This window comes from Macaca mulatta, chromosome X (genome assembly GCF_049350105.2).
Source record: "Macaca mulatta isolate MMU2019108-1 chromosome X, T2T-MMU8v2.0, whole genome shotgun sequence".
Classification (NCBI taxonomy): domain Eukaryota; kingdom Metazoa; phylum Chordata; class Mammalia; order Primates; family Cercopithecidae; genus Macaca; species Macaca mulatta.
In genome coordinates this window covers 47898756-47920482 of record NC_133426.1, presented here as the reverse complement: position 1 = coordinate 47920482, position 21727 = coordinate 47898756, and the positions used below count along the sequence as shown (strand labels likewise).

General features: G+C 42.1%; 1 protein-coding gene across 13 annotated transcripts in view; it reads right to left on the bottom strand.

Annotated features, from left to right (window-relative positions):
* Positions 1-21727, bottom strand: part of ZNF81 (zinc finger protein 81) — a 92617-nt gene that overhangs the window by 22638 nt on the left and 48252 nt on the right. For 12 of the 13 annotated variants that reach the window (XM_077988637.1, XM_028842171.2, XM_077988634.1 and 9 more), the window contains 2 exons: positions 8829-8955; positions 998-1093 (listed from right to left, as the gene is read on the bottom strand). In XM_077988637.1, the coding sequence (XP_077844763.1) occupies positions 998-1093; positions 8829-8955 (223 nt within the window). Of the gene's footprint in view, positions 1-997; positions 1094-8828; positions 8956-16446; positions 16542-21727 lie in introns of those variants that run through there. The other variant, XM_077988636.1, reaches the window with a different exon arrangement.

Here is a 21727-nt window from a genome sequence, read left to right as displayed (position 1 = left end):
ATACTATTCATCATTCGAAAGGAATAAACCAGAGATATACTTAATAACATGGATGAATTGCAAAATGATTATGCTGAACAAATGAAGCCAGACCCAAAAGAGTATGTAAGGTATTATTCCATTTATATAAAACCCTAATAAAGACAAATCGAATCTAGAGTGACAAAAAGCATGTCAGTGGTTGCCTGGGGCTGTATGTATTGACTACAAGGGGCATGAGGGAGCATTCTGTGTGAAGGAATGTTACATATCACAATAGGGGTGGTGGTTACACTGGTGTATACCTTTATCAAAACTCATCAAACTGTCCACTTAAAATAGATATACTTCATTCTGTGTAAATTCTCCCTTAATAAAATGGATTTTAAAAGAAGAAATGCTAAGTGATAGTGATCATAAAGTCAGAAGATGGGAGAGAGGCACTAGGCCATGGGAAGGTAGAGAGGAGTGAGGAATCTGAAGATGAACTTATAAAGGCAACGGGAGGTAAGGCTGGTTGTAGATGAGAGTTTGTTGGTACCTTAGAGTGAGAAGGTGAGAACAAAAGAAAGAATACAGTGCAAGAGTACTAGGAAGAACAGAAGCCAGGCAACCAACAGATTTTCAAAAAGTCAAATCCAGTAAAACCGAAATGTATGTGATAATAATCTAAGACTCTGGGGTGCGGTTTAAGGAATTACACATAAAAATGGGATGGAAGGAAAGAATATCCAAGAAAGCAAGACCTCTAGTGAGGAAGCCTGGTATATGATCCAGAGTATAGGAACTGGGGCAATTCTCCTGGAAGAAAGCCAAGCAAAGAAGACAGGTGATAACAGTAAGAGAAATAAAGGAAGAGAACAATTTGGCACCCGAGAGGCCAATGCTACCTATCCTCAAGCAATTTCTAAAGTTTCCAACCTTTAAGCAATAACAGCATTTTAAAGGCATCAGTCTTCCTTAGGGGAAAAAAAAAAATTATTTCGTGTCCCCATCTGCCTGGGTCACACCCACTCACCTGAACAGCTCTGATGTGGGGCTTCCCCTTCCAATGTCCATGGCCCCTCTCCTTGCTCCAACTTGAAGATGACCTCTGGTTTGGGAACTTCAAACCCTGTTAACAGGACATGATAGAGAATTGGGTCCAGTAAATTGCTTTCCATTTGTTCTTTGGAGAAGTAACCACATTTCATTGGGAACTGAGTAATAATCACAGAGGTGAAAAGGGACTGAAGAATCTCAGACAAATCAAGGAGGACACCATAATACAGTTCAGATGTCCCAGATAGCTCAGTGGTGGTGAAGGGAAACACAACGAGGCTCTATATTGGTGTCCTAAGGCTGCTGTGACACAGTACCAAAACCTGGTGGCTTACAATAGAAATTTATTGTCTCTCATGTCTAAAGGCTAGAAATCCAAAATCAAGGTGTCAGCAGGGTCATGCTCTCTCTGATGGATCTAGGAGAGAACCCTTTCTAGCATCTTCTAGCTTCTAGAAGATGTCAGCACTCTTTGGCATTCCTTGGCTTGTGAATACATCACCCCAGTGACATGGCTGTCTTTTACCTGTGTATCTTCTCATTGTCTTCCCTCTACGCATGCTTGTAGCAGCAATACCCCAATTTCTGCCTTCACCTTCATATAGCATTCTCCCTGTGTCCAAATTTCCCCTTTTTATAAGGACACCAGTCAGATTACAGTACGGCCCACCCTAATGACCTTGCTTTAACTTGATAATCAAGAGGTAACCTCTGTAAAGACTCTATTTCCAAATATGGTCACATTCGGAAGTATCGAGGGGTAGGATTTCCACATAGTTTTTGGGGAAGACAAAATTCTACCCACAAGAGTCTTCCCTCTAGTTCCCCAAAATTCATGTACTTCTCACATGCAAATTACATTCACCCCATCCCAACATCCTCCAAAGCCTTAGTCATTCTAACATCAACTCGTAAGTCAAAAATCACATCTCGACATTGTCAACTAAAAGTCTCAAATCTCATCATCTAATTCATCCAAATCAGTTGTGGATGAGACAGGATATAATTCATCCTGGGGAAAAATTCCTCTCTATCTGTGAACCTATGAAATCAGACCACAAGTTATCTGCTTCCAAAATACAATGGTGGGACAGGCATAGGATAGATATTCCCATTCCAAAAGGGAGAAACTGGAATGAAAAAAGAGATCATGGGACCCAAGTCTGAAACCTAGCAGGGAAAATTTGATTAGATTTTAAGGCTTGTGAATAATCTCATTGGCTCCATGATCTGTCCTCTGAGCCCACTGGGTGGCAGGCAGCCCTGAGCCAGGAATGACGCCCTTCACTATTACCCCTAATGGTCCACTAGCAAAATTTTTGCTACCTGTCTCTGTGACCTTATGCTCTGCTGTTCTAGAGGTCTTAATTCCAAAGGGAGAAATACTTCCACCAGGAGACACACAATGATTCCACTAAACTAAAAGTTAAAACTCCCACCTGACCACTTCGGGTCCCTCGTGCTCTTGAATCAACTGGCAAACAAGGGAGTTATGGTTTTGGCTGGGGTAACTGATCACGGTTACCAAGGGGAATCCTTACATTGCCCAATTTTAGCAAGATTCCTGTTAAGTCAGTTTAGCTAGAATCCCCCAACCTCAATATCCAATCACATTTGATATCTGATCAAATTCCTGACCTACCCCCCACATAATATTCGATCACCCTCACCTGCCTTCTCCAAGAATCTTGTCAGGTCAGTTTAGTAACAATCCCCCTTTACCCCTGATGTTTCCTCTTAGCCATTTTCCATCTACTTGTCCCACTCTGCTCCTGGGCTATATTTATAAATCCCCACTCGTCTATGCTGTATTTGGAATTGAGCCCAGTTCTATACCAAAGTATCTTTTCCCCTATTGTAATAATTCTGAATAAAATCTATTTTCACCGCTTTAACTATTGTCCAGCTCTGGTTTTCTTTGACAGTTTTGGTGCCACAACTCGGATAAGATCATTGATCACTGGACCCCAGACTTCTCACCCAGAATCTGAAGTATGCACCTTCGAAGCCTTTGTCTTCACTCCTGACTAATTGGGGACCCATTGATGAGTCCGACTCCTGAGCCTCTGGATGACAGTCCATTGAAGCACAGTAAAGACAGATATATATATATATATATATACACACACACATATTTTATTTTGAGACAGAGCCTCGCTCTGTCACCCAGGCTGGAGTGCAGTGGTACCATCTCGGCTCACTGCAACTTCCGCCTCCCAGGTTCAAGTGATTCTCATGCTAGAAGGTAGGTTAAAGTTCCAGGTAACCAGCTGTTTACAAGAAAATAAGTTAGAGTCTCATGCAAGGAAAGGCTGGGTTAGTCTCCTAGACTTCTCTTTAAGAGGCTGGGTTCTGTATGGAACAGAAGCTGCGTCAGAGTCCCAAGTTTCTCTATTTAAAACCATAAAAGTACTAGTAGTTTAAAAACATGGGAACTTCTCAGTCTACCAAAACATCCCTTTTTGAACCCCTGCTGGCTATATGCTCCACCAACTCTACCTGTTTCCTGTCTTGTTGGCATGATATTACTAAGGATAGTTTGGAACTTCAAGGGCTTCCTTGGGAAAATTTACATCTCCCCCAACTGTCTCCTCCAAAACCTCTCCCTTCCCATTGCTTCTGCTCCTTCTTCCTTTTACCACCTTTGATCTTCCCTTTAAGCTCTCTTGAATCCTTTCATAGGTCCCTCTTCAAACCCCTACCTCTTCCACCCCTCTATTTGCCAGACCATTCCCTTCCTACTTCAGTCTCTTAACTCCCTATAATCACTTGAACTTTGGGACCCCTCCTCCCATCAGGGGCTCTCAAGAGACTGAGGGAACCCTGAAAGCAACCACCTGAGACTAAAAGAGAGAAAAAAAAAACTAATTGGAAATAGACTGGACATTGAACCTTTAAATTCTTGAGTCTCCTTTGCCAGTAGAAGCAGCCCTTCTACCCCATCTGAGAAGATTAACCCTACTGTTCCTGAAGCACTTTCAGTGGCTTCTCCTGAGGTACTTGCCTTGACGGGCACTGCCGATTCCCTTAAGAGCCTATGCTCACCATCCTTCTTTGCTTTTAGACATATAACTGGACTCAAGTCAAAGCAGGTCCCAAAAGGTGAAGCACAAAGAATGACCCACGAGGATGTGCGTACACCAAAAGAACGGCATGATTCATTTAATTTATGCAGACAGATCTAGAGACTACACATGGATATGGATATTAAGGGTGTATGATAAAGGTGGAAGAAACAAAAAGTTGGATCAGGCTGAATTGATTGATATGGGCTCACAAAAAGTTGGATCAGGTTGAATTGATTGATATGGGCTCACTAAGCAGAGATTCTGAATTTGATATTGCTGCTGGAGGGATTAGAAAGGGCTCTAACAGTTTGGTTGGCTGGCTGGCTAAACATGGACCAAAAGGTGGCCTACACTAAATGAAGTTGAAATGCCAGAACCGCCTGGGTATTCTGCAGAGGAAGGTATCCAAAGAATTGGACTGTTGGAGGGGATTTATCATGTGAGACCTGTCCATCTACTCTGGGAGGGTCCAGAGGACACACCTGTCAGCACTGTGAGAAACAAATTTGTAAGGGGAGCTCAAGCATCCTTGAAGAGCTCTGAGTGCTCTTGTCTGTAGGCTGGAACTTACAGTGGGAACTGCAGCCACTGAGTAGGGAAACCTAAGTGCAATGGGGATAGTTGGATCCTGGGGTGGCAGGGGTTAAAGGGAGGTACTTAATCGCCAAATGCAAGGTGAACATGGGCTACCACAATAGACAGCAGAGTCAAAGCAACAATCAGAATAGTCTGATTCACAGAGACCTATGGCATTGGCTAGTTGATCATAGTGTCCTGAGAAAAGAAACAGACAGGCAGTCTACACAATAGTAAGTTGATCTGTATAAGCAGAGGAGTTCTAGGTCAAGTGAACAAAACTCTAACTTGAATCATAAAAGCACAAAGTCACAGCCCTTCAGTCAATTCCCAGACTTGAGCCTATTTACAGACTCAGACCCAGAACCCCTTGAATGAAGGGGAAGCCAGGTTCCCTTAGGGAAGGACCCTGGTACACTGCCAAAAACTTATACTATGAGATCTTTCTCCCAGTGTTCCCCAAAGGGACCTATGGCCTTTTTATCAAGATAACTAGGTATTGGGAAAAAGAACAATCAGACATTTTGGGAATTACTGGACACTGGCTCTGAACTGCCACTAATTCCAGGAGACCCCAAACACCACTATGGTCCACCAGTCAGGGTAGGAGCTTACAGAAGTGTAGTGGTTAATGGAGTTTTAGTTGAGGTCCATCTCACAGTGCGTCCAGTGGGTCCCTGAACCTATCCTGTGGTTATTTCCCCAGTTCCTGAATACATAATTGGAAGGACATATTCAGTAACTGGCAGAATCCCCACATTGGTTCCCTGACCTGTGGAATGAGGGTTACTATGGTGGGGAAGGCCAAGTGGAAGCCACTAGAGCTGCCTCTGCCTAGGAAAATCGTAAACCAAAAGCAATACCACATTCCTAGAGGGACTGCGGAAATCAATGCTACCATCAGGGATATGAGGGATGCAGGTATGGTGATTCCCACCACATCCCCGTTCACCTTTCCTATTTGGCCTGTGCAGAAAATAGACGGCTTTTGAAGAATGACACATTACTATAAACGTCACCAAGTGGTGACTCTAATTACACTTGCTCTTCAAAATGTGGTTTCATTGCTTGAGCAAATTAACATATTCCCTGGTACCCAGTATGCAGCTATTGATCTGGCAAATTTTTTTTTGTGATACTTGTTAGTAAAGACCACTAGAAGCAGTTTGTTTTTGGCTGGCAAGGCCAGCTATACACCTGTACTGTCCTACCTCAGAGGTATATCAACTCTCCAGACCTATGTCATTATTTAGTCTGCAGGCATCTTGATCACCTTTCCCTTCCACAAGATATCACACTGGTCCATGACATTAATGAGATAATGCTGATTGGACCTAGTGAGCAAGAAGCAGCAACTATGCTAGACTTATGGGTAAGATATTTACATATCAGAGTGGGAAATAAATCTGAAAAAAATTTAAGGGCCTTACACCTCAGGGAAATTTCTAGGGGTTCAGTGGTACAGGGCATGTCAAGATATCCCTTCTAAGGTGAAGCAAAAGCTGTTGTACCTACCTATAAGGAAAAAAAAAAAGGCACAATGCCTACTGGGCCTCTTTGGATTTTGGAGGTAACACATTCCTGATTTGGGTAAAGCTACTCTGGTCCATTTACCAAGTTATCCAAAAAGTAGCTAGTTTTCAATGGGGCCCAGAACAAGAGAAGACTCTACAACAGATCCAGGCTGCTGTGCAAGCTGCTCTGCCACTTGGACCATAGGATCCAGCAGATCCAATGGTGCTTGAAGTGACAGTGGCAGATGGGGATGCTGTTTGGAGCCTTTGGCAATCCCTTATAGGTGAATCACAGTGCAGATCTTTAGGATTTGGGAACAAAGTCCTGCCATCCTCTAGTAGTGGATAACTACTCTCCTTTTGAGAAACACTTTTTGGCTTGCTATCGGACCAGAATTTACTCACCCACTGAATTTAAGCATATTAGTTAGTGGAGAAGAAACTTAACAAGGATTTCCTCAGTAACAGCAAGTGAACATGGAAGAGCTCAGTGCTGAACCTCTGCCCCACAGTGGGGGTGCTGGAAATGTGGCATAGAGAAGACCCACTCCCCACTGCTGCTCATAGCACCCAAGTCCTTCTGATGGAGGCCCAACCTGTTGATGGTCTGAGGCCAGCAGCAGGCTCTGGTGCACTGGGCCTGGGCATTATTGGGGCCATGTTGCTTGAGAATGTACCCCAAAGTGGGTAGTAAACTCTATCTACTAAGGCTAAATACCTATACAAAATTGACAGTCAACAAGAACCATAAGGGAAAGTTAAAAAGATATATATATTTGGTCTTCATCACCTGATATGGTTTGGATCTGTGTCCCCTATAAATCTCATGTCAAATTGTAATCCCCAGTGTTGGAGATGGGGCCTGGTGGGAGGTGACTGGATCATGGGGCAGATTTGTCATGAATGGGTTAGCACCATCCCCTTGGTGCTGTTCTCATGATAGTGAGTGAGTTCTCACGAGATCTGGTTGTTTAAAGGTATGCAGCACCTCCCCCTCACTCTTACTCTTGCTCCCACCATGTAATATGCTTGCTTCCCCTTTGCCTTCTGCCATGATTGGAAGCTTCCTGAGGCCTCCTCAGAAGCAGGAGCCACTATGCTTCCTTTACAGCCTGCAGAACCATGAGCCAATTAAACCTCTTTTCTTTATAAATTACCCAGTCTCAGGTATTTCTTTATAGCAATGTGAGAACAAACGGACTAATACATGGTGTAACCTCAGATCAGACATAGTAACCTTGGCCCTGCCCCCTCAGCCCTGAAAACAAAGAGATGGTCCTGTTCTCTGAAACTAAGGAGGCAATGGGTCCCCCCATCTCGTCAGCCTGTGCCTTTAGGGCCTGTGGTGGCAGCTACAGCCCTACTAGCTTCTGAACTATCCTCAAAGTCATTCTTCCCTTTCCTTGAAGGATAACACATGATCACAGTCAAAACAGCTTTACCATCACATTTCCTGCTTATAGAATCCCAACAGTCCAAGAGCCTTCCTTCATTTTCTCCTGTCTCTGTCCCCTTCAGTCAAACCTGGAGGCATTTCTAGTGAGACAGTTGATTGGATCCACAAGTCACATACCTAATCTCTTTAGTAATTGGTTGTCCAGACACACCCTTGGTGTGTTCTTTCCAGAGTACACTTTCTGAATTTTTGCCATATGGATAGGCTGAAATTTTTCTATATCTTCAAGTTCTGGTACCTTTTTCCTAACAATTCTTTCTTCAATTTATCTCTTTATTCTCACATTTTACTATAAGCAGCACAGAGAAACCAGGCTGTGCTTTCAACACTGCTTGGAAATCTCCTCAGCTAAATATTCAGGTTCATCACATACAAGTTCTACTTTTCACCCAACAGAATGCAATTCAGCCATGTTCTCTGGTACTTTATAACAAGGATCGCTTTTCTTCCAGTTTGCAATAATATGTTCCTTATTTCTATCTGAGATCTCACTAAAAGTACCTTTAACATTCATGTTTCTACCAATAGTCTCGTTAAGGCAATCTAGGCTTTTTCTGTCAAGCATATCAAATCCCAGCCCCTAGCTCCAGCCTCTACCCATTACCCAATTCCAAAGCCACTTTCACATTTTTAAGGTATTTATCACAGCTGCACCCCATTTCCAAGTATAAAACTCTGTATTAGTTTCCTAGGGCTGTTATAACAAAGTACCACAAACTAGGGGGCTCAAAACAACAGAAATTTATTGTCTCACAGTTCTGGAGGCCAGAACTCCAAAACCAAGGTGTTAGCAGGGCCATACTCTCTTTGAAGGTGCTAGGGAAGGAACTGTTCCAGGTCTCTCCGAGATTCTGGTGGCCTCAAGTGTTTCTTGGCTTACAGATGTATCATTCTAGTCACATTCCATCTTCTCCCTGTGTATCTTCATATTGTCTTCCCTCTGTGTGTGTGTGTATGTATGTGTGCGCACGTGTCTGTGTCCAGTTTTCTCCTTTTTATAAGGACACCAATTATATTAGATTAAAGCCTACCCTAATGATCTCATTTTAGCTTGATTACTTCTGTAAAGACTCTATTTCCAAACAAGGTCACATTCTGGGGGACTGGGAGATTAGGACTTCAATATATTTTATTTGGGGGACACAATTTAACCCGTAACAGGCTCCTCAAACTTCACAGGATGGTTGTCCTTACCTACTGAGAGCAGGTGGCTGTAGTTCTCCAACATTACATCCTGGTACAGGCGTCTTTGTGTGGAGTCCAGTTGCTGCCACTCCTCTCTGCTGAAGTCCACAGTCACATCCTCAAATGACACTGATACCTGTAACAACACAATCTTGTTCAAGGCAACATGATCAGCACTGGAAGATGGAGAGAAGACAGATAGGAAGTTCTTTTTAATACTTTTTCATCATAATATACCATATGGCATGCCCATTAAATACTCAGTGTGTGTATGTGTATATATATATATATACACACACACACACACACATAATATTGTGTAGAATATAAAAATCTAATCATAAATTCCTGCTATTCATTATGTATGACATTTAGTCTTTCATTTATTAAAAATTATAATTTTTAGTAAGGATTTGACCTTGATCCTATTTTGTTGCTCATTTTTATGAGAAATTTGTGCTCTATAACTTTTAGAGGGAAGCATATATATCCCCTCCATCCCAATTTTTAACAATTTCACATAGCTCCCTCTCCTGTTGCTTTCATTTACTCTTCAAAAATACTGCCTTTTTCTCTTGATGCCCTTTTATTGCTCATTTCTAATTTAATTCCGTGGTGGTCAGAAAGTATACTCTGTATGATTTCAACATATGGTCAATCTAGGATAATGGTCCATGTCTCCCTGAAAAGAATATATATTTGGCTATTGATGGCTGCAGTCTTCTGTAATATATAAATCAAGTTGGTTGAGTGTTGTTGACATTTCCTATCGCATTACTGATTTGTTTTCTACTTGTTTAATCACTTATTTGTCAAGATTTTGGTAAAAACTGACAAATGTTAAAGTTTATATGGCTATGTGAAGGACCCAGAATACCCAAAAGCAAGAAAAAGTATGAAGGATTTATACCCCCTAATGTTAAGATTTACTGTAAAGCTACAGTATTTCCGGCAGTATGGGACGATGTAAGCACAGACAGATATATCATTAGAACAGAATAAAGCCCAGAAACAGACCCACACATATACGGACAATTGTTTTTTGACAAAAGTGCCAATGTGATTCAATGGGCAAAAGGGAAGTCTTTTCAACAAATTGTGTTGAAAGAGATAGATATCAGTATTAGGAAAAAAACACAAACCTTGACCCACCCCTCAAACCATATACAAACATTAACAAAAATTAAGTTTCAGTATGACTGCATTGCTTTTATCAGACCAACCTTCATACACATAACAACTATAAACTCTGAACAAAAAATATTAAGATACTAAGGAGCAACCCAAATCAGGCATCTATGGGAGGACAGCTGACACTTCGAAGAAAGGCTGGCACTTTAGCTTGTGAATAGGCCCAGTCAGTGCCATGTGGGACAACTACAATTCCAAGAGAAGTGGTACATGCTTGTGGTCCCAGCTACTTGGGAGGCTGAGGCGGGAGGACTGATTAAACCTGAGAGGTCAAGGCTGCAGTGAGCTATGATTGTGCCACTGCACTCTAGCCTGGGTGACAGAGCAAGACCCTGTCTCAAAAAAAAAGAAAAAAAGAAAAGAGAGAGAAGAAAAGAAAACTACCAGTGTTACTGATTTGAAGAATCGAAGGGGAGTTCTGCAGTCATCACTATCATTGGAAAATCAAGGGGGAATCCAGAAAGGCATTGAAAGAGAGAAGGGTGCCTAAATTCTGTGATGAACTCTGCCCAGATCTCCGGTTGACCAGCTAAATGAACTGAAATTTGAGCTACCACATACCACAGAGAAAACATTTCCTAGTTTGAGTCTAGCCAAGTTAAGTGCTCCCTATACAAAGCAAAACAAAAAATAATCAACAATAGTCAGAGGAATTAAATAGAATCAAGCATCTCTAATATATGTTTCACAACAAAGATACAATCCAAAACAACTCAACAGAGAGACACAGAAAGGTGTGGAGAGAAAGGGAAGAGGCTCAAGAGAAAATGCACTCAGAGACTGACCTGAGGTGATCCAGATGCTAGAATTAGCAGAAAAGCACCTTAAATCAGTTAGTTATAATTATGCTGAAAAACATACAAATATGTTCATAATGAATGAATACATAGGATAGGCCAACTGAGAAATATAAACTATTAAAAAAACTGAAAAATACAATCTGAAACTAAAAAGTTCACTGGATGGGCTTGACAGAAGAATACGGATAACTGAAGGAAGAGGTAATTAACTTAAAGATAGACCAACAGAAATTATCCAATCTGAAAAGCAGCGAGAACAAAATTGAAAATAAAAACAAATAGAGTCTCAGGGATGATGCTATGGTTTGAATGTTTGTTATCCCTCCGAAATTTATGTTGAAACTTAATCCCAATGCAACAGTACTAAGAGGTATGGCCTTTAGGAGGTATTTAGGTCATGAGGGCTCATGAATGGGTTAGTGTTCTTTTAAAAGGGCTGGAGGGAACTAGCTACATCCTTTCTTTTTGACCTTCCACCCTTTCCACCATATGAGGACACAGAATTCACCCCCTCTGGAGGACACAGCAACAAGGTGCCATCTTGGAAGCAGAGAGCAGCCCTCACTGGACACCTAAGCTGCTGGTGCCTTTATCTTGGACTTTTCAGCCTCCAGAACTGTGAGAAATACATTTCTATTGTTTATAAGATACCCAGTCTCAGGGATGTTGTTACAGTAGGACAAACAGACTAAGACAGATGAGTAAGACAAAAATCAAAAGATCTAACATACATGCAATTTAAGACCCAGAAGGGGAGAAGGGCAGAAAAGACATTTTTAAAAATAATGTGCAGAAATTTCTCAAATTTGGTGAAAGACATACATTTATAGATTCAATAAGTTTTGCAAATTCCAAACAGAATAATACACATAAAACCATTCCTAGGAGCATCATAGTCAAACTATTGAGAACCAAAGAAGACAAGATTTTAAAAGCAGCTGGAAAAGCAAAAAACAAACAAAAACCCCCCACGAATATTACACACAGAGAAATGGTGATTCAAGTGACCACTTACTGCTCAACAGAAGAAGGGGAGGCTAAAATACAGTTGGATGGTACTTTTAAAATGCTGAAGAAAATAAAGTATTATCTGGCTGGTTAAATGTTAGGAGTTCTTTGATTAGGTCTCAAGGCCTAGGAATAATTCTTCATGGCTTTTGGCTCCACACTCTGGGTTCTTGGCATCACCATCTGAGTCATCCTTCCTTTTTCATGAAAGGCAACAAAAGAATTTGCTCAACCTGCTTCCTGTCAGAAGAATTTTGGGGGGCTAACATGTTTTCACATTTTTTATTGTTTATATCCCTTTCAGTCCAAAGTGGTAGTATTTCTGCTAATACAGTTTGCTCTAAAATTTTATTTTCTGTGAATCTCACTGGGTTCACTCCATTAGATAAAAGCTGTACCCATAGATCTCTCTGAAATTAAAATTTAGGATTTCTCTAACATTCTCCTTAAAATCTTTTCCAGCCTCCACCAACTTCTCAGTTTGAAGGACACTCCCGCATTTTCAGGCTGCCCCATTCCCAGTACCAAAAATCTGTGTTAAATCACTCTAAAACTTAGTAAGTTAAAACAACTGAATCACTCAGCACAACAGCCTGCAAGAAACTGAATCTTACCAACAATCACTTGAGTAAGCTTGGAAGTGGATCCTTCCCTAGTCAATCTTCAAGATGAATGTAGCCCCAGCCAACATGGACTGCAGCCTTGTGAGAGACCCTGAGTGAGAGGACCCATCTAAGCCACAACTGGATTCCTGACCCACAGAAACTGTGAGGTAATAGATGAGGGCAGCTCACAACACGGCAGCTTCCTTCATCAGAGCAAGCGAGAAGAGCCAGAGAGAATATGCTAGCAAGCTATCTTACAATTTTTTTTTTTTTGCTCTGTTGCCCAGGCTGGAGTGCAGTGGTGTGATCTCAGCTCACTGCAACCTGCACCTCCCGGGTTCAGGCAATTCTCTGCCTCAGCCTCCCAAGCACCTGGGATCACAGGCGCCCCCCACCACGCCCAGTTAATTTTTGTATTTTTAGTAAAGACAGGGTTTCACCATCTTGGCCAGGCTGGTCTTAAACTCCTGACCTCATGATCCACCTGCCTTGGCCTCCCAAAGTGCTGGGATTACAGGCGTGAGCCACCACGCCCAGCCACAATCTCTTATAACCTAACCTCAGAAGGGCCATCCCATCACTTTTGCCATATTCTATTTATTAGAAGCAAGTCACTAGGTCCAGCCCATACACAAAGGGAAGTGGATTACACAAAGGTGTGAATACTGGGTAGTGGGGATCACTGAGAGCCATTTTAGAAGGCTGCTTACTACAATGTATCAGAATTTGTGAGAAGCAGATAAAAGACAAATTTAGAAGGGAATTTATAGCTTTAAACACTTATATTACAAAAGTCTAAATCAGTGTCCTAAAATTTACCCTCAAGGAGCCATTAGCTAATAGAAAATGAAGGACCAAATAAACCTAAAGGAAGTAAAAGAAAGGAAATACTAAAGAACAGAAATAGAAAACAAATCATAGAAAAAGTTAACAAAAAATTAACTTGAGCTAGATTATAGGCCTAAACATAAAAGCTGAAACTAAAAATGCCCTATAAGGAAATGTAAGAGGGTATCTTTGCAACCTTGATGTAAGCATGGATTTCTTGACATAGTACAAAAAACCCCAGCCATAACAGAAAATCTTCAAAAACTGGACCTTATCAAAATTAAAATTAAAATAGTGTCATCAAAAGACACTATTGGGAAAATGAAAAGTCAAGCCACATATACAAAACACCCATATTAAGAATGTAGAAAGAACTCCTAGAAAGTAATAAGAAAAAGACATATAGCCCAATTTTTTTTAATGAGCAAAATACTTGAGTAGACACAAAAAAGACATACAAATGGCCAACAAAGCACATGAAAAGATATTCACCATCATTAGTTGTAAGGGAAATGCAATTTAAGCTATATTGAGAAAGCACTAGACACTCACTAGAAAAGCTAAAATTAAAAAGAAACTCAAAAATTGCTGGTGGGAATGTAAAACCAAGCCATCACTTTGGAAACTTGTTTGACAATTTCTTTTTTTGTTTTTTGAGACAGAGTCTTGCTCTGTCACCCAGGCTGGAGGCAGTGGTGCGATCTTGGCTCACTGCAACCTCTGCCTCGTGCCTCAGCCTCCCTAGTAGCTGGGATTACAGGCGTGTGCCACCACACCCAGGTAATTTTTGTATTTTTAGTAGAGACAGAATTTTGTCATGTTGGCCAGGCTGGTTTTGAACTCCTGGCCTCAAGTGATCCGCTCACCTCAGCCTCCCAAAGTGTGGGATCACAGGCCTGAGCCACTGTGCCGGACCTTGTTTGACAGTTTCTAATAAAGTTAAACATATATCTACCATATAATTTAGTAATTCCAATTCTTAGTAGTTACTAAAAAGAAATGAAAACATACATCCTCAGAAAACTTCTATAAGAATGCCCATAGCAGGCTTGATTCATGATAATCAGAAACTAGACACATTCCAAATGTTCACCAACACATGAATATCTACACAAATTGTGGTGTCTCCATGCAATGGAATACTCAGCAACAAAAAAGGAAAAATCCACGGATAGACACAACAACCTGGATGAATCTCAAAAGCATTATGCTATTTTACAAACAGAAGCCAAACACTGAAGTCAGATACAGATGGTAGGATTCCATTACAAAGACAGGACAATCAAGAATTTTAATCTACAGGGATTAACATTAATCTACAGGGATTTTAATCTACAGGGGTTAAACCTTAACAATGGTTGTTGCCTCAAGGGGAGAATAGTGACTGGTCAAGAGGGAACTTTCTATATTTTAATTTGTATGCTGGCTACATGGGTATGTATATATATGTACATATATGTGTGTATATGGGTGTGTATATATATATGTACATATATATACACACCCACATATACTTGTCAAAACTCATCAAACTATACATTTAAGATCTGGGCAATTCAGTATATTTCAAATATAACTCAATTTCAAAAACCACAAAAAACAAAAGGACATGTTAGAAACATATTCAAGAGACTGGGTGTGGTAGCTCATGCCTATAATCCCAGCACTTTGGGAGGATCGCTTGAGGCCAGAAGCTCAAGACTAGTCTGGGCAACACAGTGAGACCCCATCTCTAAAAAAATTTTAAAATTAGCCAGGCATGGTGGTATAAGCCTGTAGTCCCAATTGCCTGGAAGGCTGAGGAAGGAGGATCGTTTGAGCCCAGGAGTTTGAGGTTACACTGAGCGATGGATGCATCACCGCACTCCAGCCTGAGTGACAGAGTGAGAACCTGACTCTAAAAATAAAATAAAATAAAATAAAATAAATATATTGAAATATATTCAGGGTACACTGTGGGCCCCAAATAGAAAACAGTCAATTCTATTGGGGATGTAGGTTTAGGTTCCATAAAGTTGGTGCAGTTTAAACTGACTCTTGGAAAAAAAAATAATTGAGAAGATAAGTGGGGGAAATACTTTCCAGAAGAGACAAGAATAGTGTGGAAACAGAAAATACATGGTGAATTAAGTAAAGAGCAAACAGCTCTGTAAAAAAGAGAGAAGACTATTTATATGTCAGTGCTATGGTTTGAATATTTGTCCCCTCTATCATAAATAAGCAGCAACTATCTGGGGCCGGTGGCACAGGGGTAAGAAGAATTTACCAAGACAGTTGTAGGTGAAGAAAGGCAGATTTATTAGAGAGAGTAGGAAAATATGTTGCAAGGGTGCAATGGGCAGACCAGCAAGAGATGAGCTAACTGCACGGAAAGAAAGGCTTGCTGGAGATTTTATAGAATGGTGTTAATGATGTATGCTGAAATGTGCAGTACTGATAACACCAGCTGAAGGTCTGGTGATAGTTGGGCGCAGGAAGATTTTGAGTTATTTGTGCAGGAGGGCTATGTGTCCTGGACCATGAAGAAAGGCAGACTTGTAGCTTATCTGCTTTCTCTTTTTGCTTTCCTTCAGTCCCACTAGCCCAACTCCTTTTCCCTAATTAGGACTCCACACCCTCAAAAATGGATTAATCCATTCATAGATTAATGGGTTATCACAGAAGTGGAACTTGTGGCTTTATAAGAAGAGGAAGAGAGACCTGAGCTAGCACGCTCAGCCCCTCCTTGCCATGTGATACCCTGTACCACCTCAGGACCCTGCAGAGTCCCCACCAAAGAGAAGGCCCTCACCAGATGTGGTCCCTTGACCTGGGACTTCTCAGCCTCCATAACTGTAAGAAATAAATTCCTTTTCTGTATAAATTACCCAGTTTCAGGTATTCTGTTATAAGCAACAGAAAATGGAAGTTAAACAATTAGGGAGGTGATTATGAGAAAAACATTCAGGTAAGCATGCTGGAGTCTGATCATGGAAATAGCACGAATTCTTTTAAGTAACAGATTGCCAGTGAAGTGTTTTATATATCAAGAAAGAGGCGTTACTGAGTTTTATACTAAAATTATTATCCCACCCACAACTACTTCATTTCAGGGTACACAAATAGTTGATTTTGGAAATTTATTCTTTACAGAAGAATTCCAGCCGAGAAATGCTAATAAAAGCAATGATCACGAGGCCAGGTGCAGTGACTCACGCCTGTAATTCCAGCACTTTGGGAGGCCACGGCCGGCAGATCACTTCAGCCCAGGCATTTGAGACCAACCTGGGCAACATGGCAAAACCCCGTCTGTACAAAAAATACAAAAAATTAACCAGGCATGGTAGCGCACCTGTAGTCCCAGCTACTTGGGAGGCTGAGGTGGGAGAATAACCTGAGCTTGGGAGGTCAAGACTGCAATGAGCTGTGATGCACCACTGTAGTCCAGCCTGGATGACAGAGCAAGACCCTGCCTCAAATAAAAAAGCACTGATCATCAATGGCTGCTGAAACCATTGAGTGAAAGACTGAAGAAATTTTATAATGTATGAACCAGGCTGACAATTCCTGAACACACAGATGTACTTAAGTATTATGCGCCTCCCGGAAGGATGAATCAGCAAGTGTGTTCAACACCACCTATGAAGTATTCTTGCCAAAAAAAATTAAATCTGAATTGATCAAGCCTCTAGATTCATCAGTTCATATTAAAATAAAGATACAGGAACACATTAATAACACCACAAGAATACAATTAGCAAATTCCAAAATGTGGGATATAGCACAGGGCAAATGGCCCAGTTTCTTCAACAAATAGCAAGGAGAAAAACGAGAGAGAGGAGAATCTGGGAGATTTGCCATAGATTAAGAGGGACTTGAGAGGCTGTTGAGAGATGGTTTTCCACAGGTCTCTGCACATCTTGAAAGCAGACTCACTGACTGCCTTTTTTCCAACTTATCTTTTCAAGGCTGTTAATATAGCAAGCAGCCCTGGAAGACAGAGTCTCCCTCCAGAACAAAGGGCAGGTTATACTAGAAATTATACTAAATGTAATTTCTCCCTTCAGAACAAAGGAGAGGCAGACTTATTGACCATTATAAAAGATCTGGAGTCCGTAAATTTAGGCTTTCTCTCCTATAATGGAACCCACTGTATGTGCAGGTATCATCTAGCCCTCTGCATTGCCTTGCGGAAACTGAGGCTCAGAGAAGCAGCACAAATGCTAACACTCCGGCTACCACTATTGCCACAAGTGTTATAAAGTCCTTTATCTCTTACTGAGGAGTCTTGTATTCTTTTGCCAGCAACCATGATACTGTGCTGGGTTTTTATCTTGCAAGTAGGGTAAAATCTCAGACCCTTCACAGTTCTTGAAAGTTCTGGTGATTAGGATTGGCCACTCACAGAGATGTAGCTTTCTGGAAAAGGAAAGATGAGGGCCTTGTAGACCCCTGGAAGGAAAAAATAATCCCCCCAACTCCCTGCCATGGATGTCTATTGTCTAATCCCTGGAACCCGTGAATATATTATACTACATAGCAAAAGGAAATTAAGGTTGCATATGGTATTAACGTTTTAAATTAGCAGACCTAAAATATGGAAATGATCATGTATCATCCAGGTGGGGTCAATGTAACCACAAGGATCTTTAAAAGAAGAGTGGCCAGGCGCGGTGGCTCACGCCTGTAATCCCAGCACTTTGGGAGGCTGAGGTGGGTGGATCACGAGGTCAGGAGTTCAAGGCCGCCTGACCAACATGGTGAAACCCCATCTCTACTAAATATACAAAAATTAGCCAGGCGTGGTGGCACACACCTGTAATCCCAACTACTCGGGAGGCGGAGGCAGGAGAATTGCTTGAACCCAGGAGGTGGAGGTTGCGGTGAGCCAAGATCACATCACTGTGCTCCAGCCTGGGCAACAGAGTAAGACTTTGTCTCAAAAAAAAAAAAGAAGAAGAGGAAGAAGAAGAAGAGGAAGAAGAAGAAGAGGAAGAAGAAGAAGAGGAAGAAGAAGAAGAGGAAGAAGAAGAGGAAGAGGAAGAAGAGGAAGAGGAGGAAGAGGAGGAAGAGGAAGAAGAGGAAGAAGAAGGAGAAGAAGAAGAAGAAGAAGAAGAGGAAGAGGAGGAGGAGGAGGAAGAGGAAGAGGAAGAAGAAGAAGAAGAAGAAGAGGAGTGAGGAAGAAGAGAAGGTTAGAGTGATCCAATGTGAGAAGAACTGAACTCACTGTTGCTGGCTTTGAAGATGGAGGAAGCAGCCACAAGCCAAGGAATATGGGTGGCCTCTAGAGGTTGGAAAGGGCAAAGAAATAGAATTTTCCTTAGAGCCTTGAGGAAGGAATGAGCTTTGCCATCTTGATTAATTTAGACTAGTGAGAACCATTTTGGACTTCTGAACTACAGAACTATAGGATAACAAACTTCTGTTATTTTAAGCCACTAAGTTTGTGGCAGTTTGTTACAGCAGTGATAGAAAACTAATATATGGGGCAATTAAGAGGATTTAAGGTGAATCAGCAGTGACTATGTTGACTAAATTGTATGGTCAACTGTGTAATAAATGGTCCTCCACTTTACTGCTTGTCGATGAGGAGGAACTGGAGAAATTATTACACACTAAGTGACAGGAAGAAGGTTTAAAGAGTCTCCTAGTTATTCCAAACTCTCATCCAGGTGGGGGACTTCCTCAGCAATCTGATGGTCAGTCTCAGGTTCCCCCCAATGGGGGGATGCCATTGAGGGGAATGCCACCCGATACAGAGGTCTGCGCATACTGAAAACATGAGAGGTTCACTAGGTTGAGTCCTGAGAGGCTGCTTCATTGCTTGAAACTGAAAGTAAATGGGAAGACTTGCTTACTGGCATAGCGCCGCACCCTCTCACTCCATGCCTGGTCCCTCTGTCCCCTTCTACCCTTAGTAACGACCAGTACTAAGGATCATTGGTGGGAGGGGTGGAGATGCAGTTCCCAACCCTTTTGCAGACAATAGTTACAGAAAAGAGCATCTACACCCAAGACAGAAAAAGAGGAAAGTTCATGACTGGTAGGCACAGAAACCAGGAAAATGGTCAGAACTTTGGCTGGTCTGGTTGCACGACAGGCAGGAGGGGATGTAAAGCTTGTTAAGGAAGAATGGCAACAGCTGGAGTTGTTCACAGCTTGGCCCCTCCTGCAGTCTATCATGCCAACCTTAGAGCCCTTCAGAAGCAACAGGAAAAGGTCTCAGAGGTTTTTTGCAGTAGATTTCGGCTGCTGTCATTAGGCCTATAGTTAGCCCTCTTGGTAAGCTGCCTGAGATGAACTCTTGTGGGAAATCACAGATGAGGCATTGACTAGCATTGGGCTCTTACTGCCCCGTATTGGATCTATAATGCTAGGAAATGAGAAACTGACCCAAAGAATTCAAGATGTTTTTTAGGTCAGCTCACACTGTCCTGGAAAACTCCCCTCATTTTTATGTTTAAAACTAAGCAAGAACTTAAGGTATGCTATCAGGAAAATGGGCAGCAAATGCGCCAGCTTAAAGTCGACATCTTGGAAGTAAGAAGTTGCTACTGTGCTAGTAAAGCCTGAGTTTACCAATGGGCATGACTAGAAAGCAATGTGGCCATGGCTGTAGAACTGAGGCATCCCCAAAGTCGAAATAGATGGTGTCAATAAGGCTGACCTTGCCGCCCGATACAGAGTTCTGGGCATACTAAAAACATGAGCGGTTCACTAGGTTGAGTCCTGAGCAGCTGCTGCATTGCTTGAAACTGAAAGTAAATGGGAAGACTTGCTTACTGGCATGGCGCTGCATCCTCTCACTCCATGCTTGGTCCCTCTGTCCCCTTCTACCCTGAAATCAGCTGTTTTTAATAAATGATTAGAGAGGGGACAGAGGCCTTCCTGTTTCCTAGAGGGACCAAAGGCCACCATACACGTCCCTCTGAGTGTGCTGGAGAACTTCAGGGAAGGGAGGGACTCAGACTTCCAAGGCTTGGTTGGATACAGTCGCCCAAGGGACCATCCTATCTGATCTCAAGGTGCGGAAGGGAGAACCCAATTCAACTGATGGGGTTTAGGCAGGGATTAGTGAGGAAGGGAAACTAAAGTGACCTTGTGGGTAGGGCCCTTTGGGCCAATTCAATGTACTGTTATTGGGGCTTCCATGACTGAGTATATCACTGGCATGATGTTTTACATGCCTGTGCTGTGAATGCTCATCCAGTCCAAAGGGGACTGCCATATGTAGACACATGGTAGTGAGACATGCAAGCCACTCCCCAACCCACCTACCTTCCTCTCCCAGGTGGTCCAACAATAAGGAGAGAAAGAATCCCTGGAGGACAAAGAGCAATCACAGCTTCAATTAAGGACAGAAAGGCAGCAGGTATAGTGGATATGTAAGATGTCAATACAACAGCCCTATATGGCCAGTGAAAAAGATTAGCAGGAGCTGGAGGCCGACAGGGGATTACTGCCAACTGAATTCAGTTGTTGCTCCCATAGTCCTGGCTGTCACAAACATAGTGACTATAACTGAATACACTGCACAAGCGAATGGCATTTGGGACACTGTGTTGGACATTGTCTATGCTTTCTTTTCTACCCCACTGGAGTTGGAAGACACTTCCATGGGTCTCTTGTACTCCTACACATTTTGCTGGGTATGACCAGACAGCAAGGCCTGGACTGCTCTTGACCTGGACACGTCTCAGGCTTATATCTGCATCAAGCAAGTTTGAACCTTGCCTACAGGCGGCTGTTCAGCAGCAGGTTCCCTGGGCTGTGTTCATTTCCTGTAGTGCACCTCACTCACTGCATGTGCAGGCGCTCATCAAGGACAATCTGAGCCACCCCTGTGGGAACTGGGATTTGGAGAACCCCTAGCCTATAAGGTTAAAAAAGAGTTGAATTTTCACTGTTGCCAAGGGGGAAAAATGCCTTTTCTCTTCTTCCCTTTTCTAGAGCATTTCCTTGAGAAGATTTATATTCTCTTCAATATGTACATAAATCTTTTTTTTTTTCTTTTTTTTTTTGAGACGGAGTCTTGCTCTGTCGCCCAGGCTGGAGTGCAGTGGTGTGATCTCAGCTCACTGCAAGCTCCGCCTCCTGGGTTATATCATTCTCCTGCCTCAGTCTCCTAGGTAGCTGGGACTACAGGCGCCCACCACCACGCCCAACTAATTGTTTTTTGTATTTTTAGTAAAGACGGGGTTTCACCATGTTAGCCAGGATGGTCTCAATCTCCCGACCTCGTGATCCGCCTGCCTTGGCCACCCAAAGTGCTGGGATTACAGGCATAAATCTTTTTAAAAGCTAAATAAGCTTTCTGTCAGCATTACAATGCAGGAATGTTTTTCTTAAGAGCTTATGAGCCATCTCTTTGAATACAGATATCAAGAATCCTATCTCCTATTTCCCTGTAACCCTGGAGTTTAGCTTAGGCACCAGGCTCTAAGCTGTAACTACCTGCTTTTCATAGAGACAGAGTTTGACTTTTGCCTTTGTATAA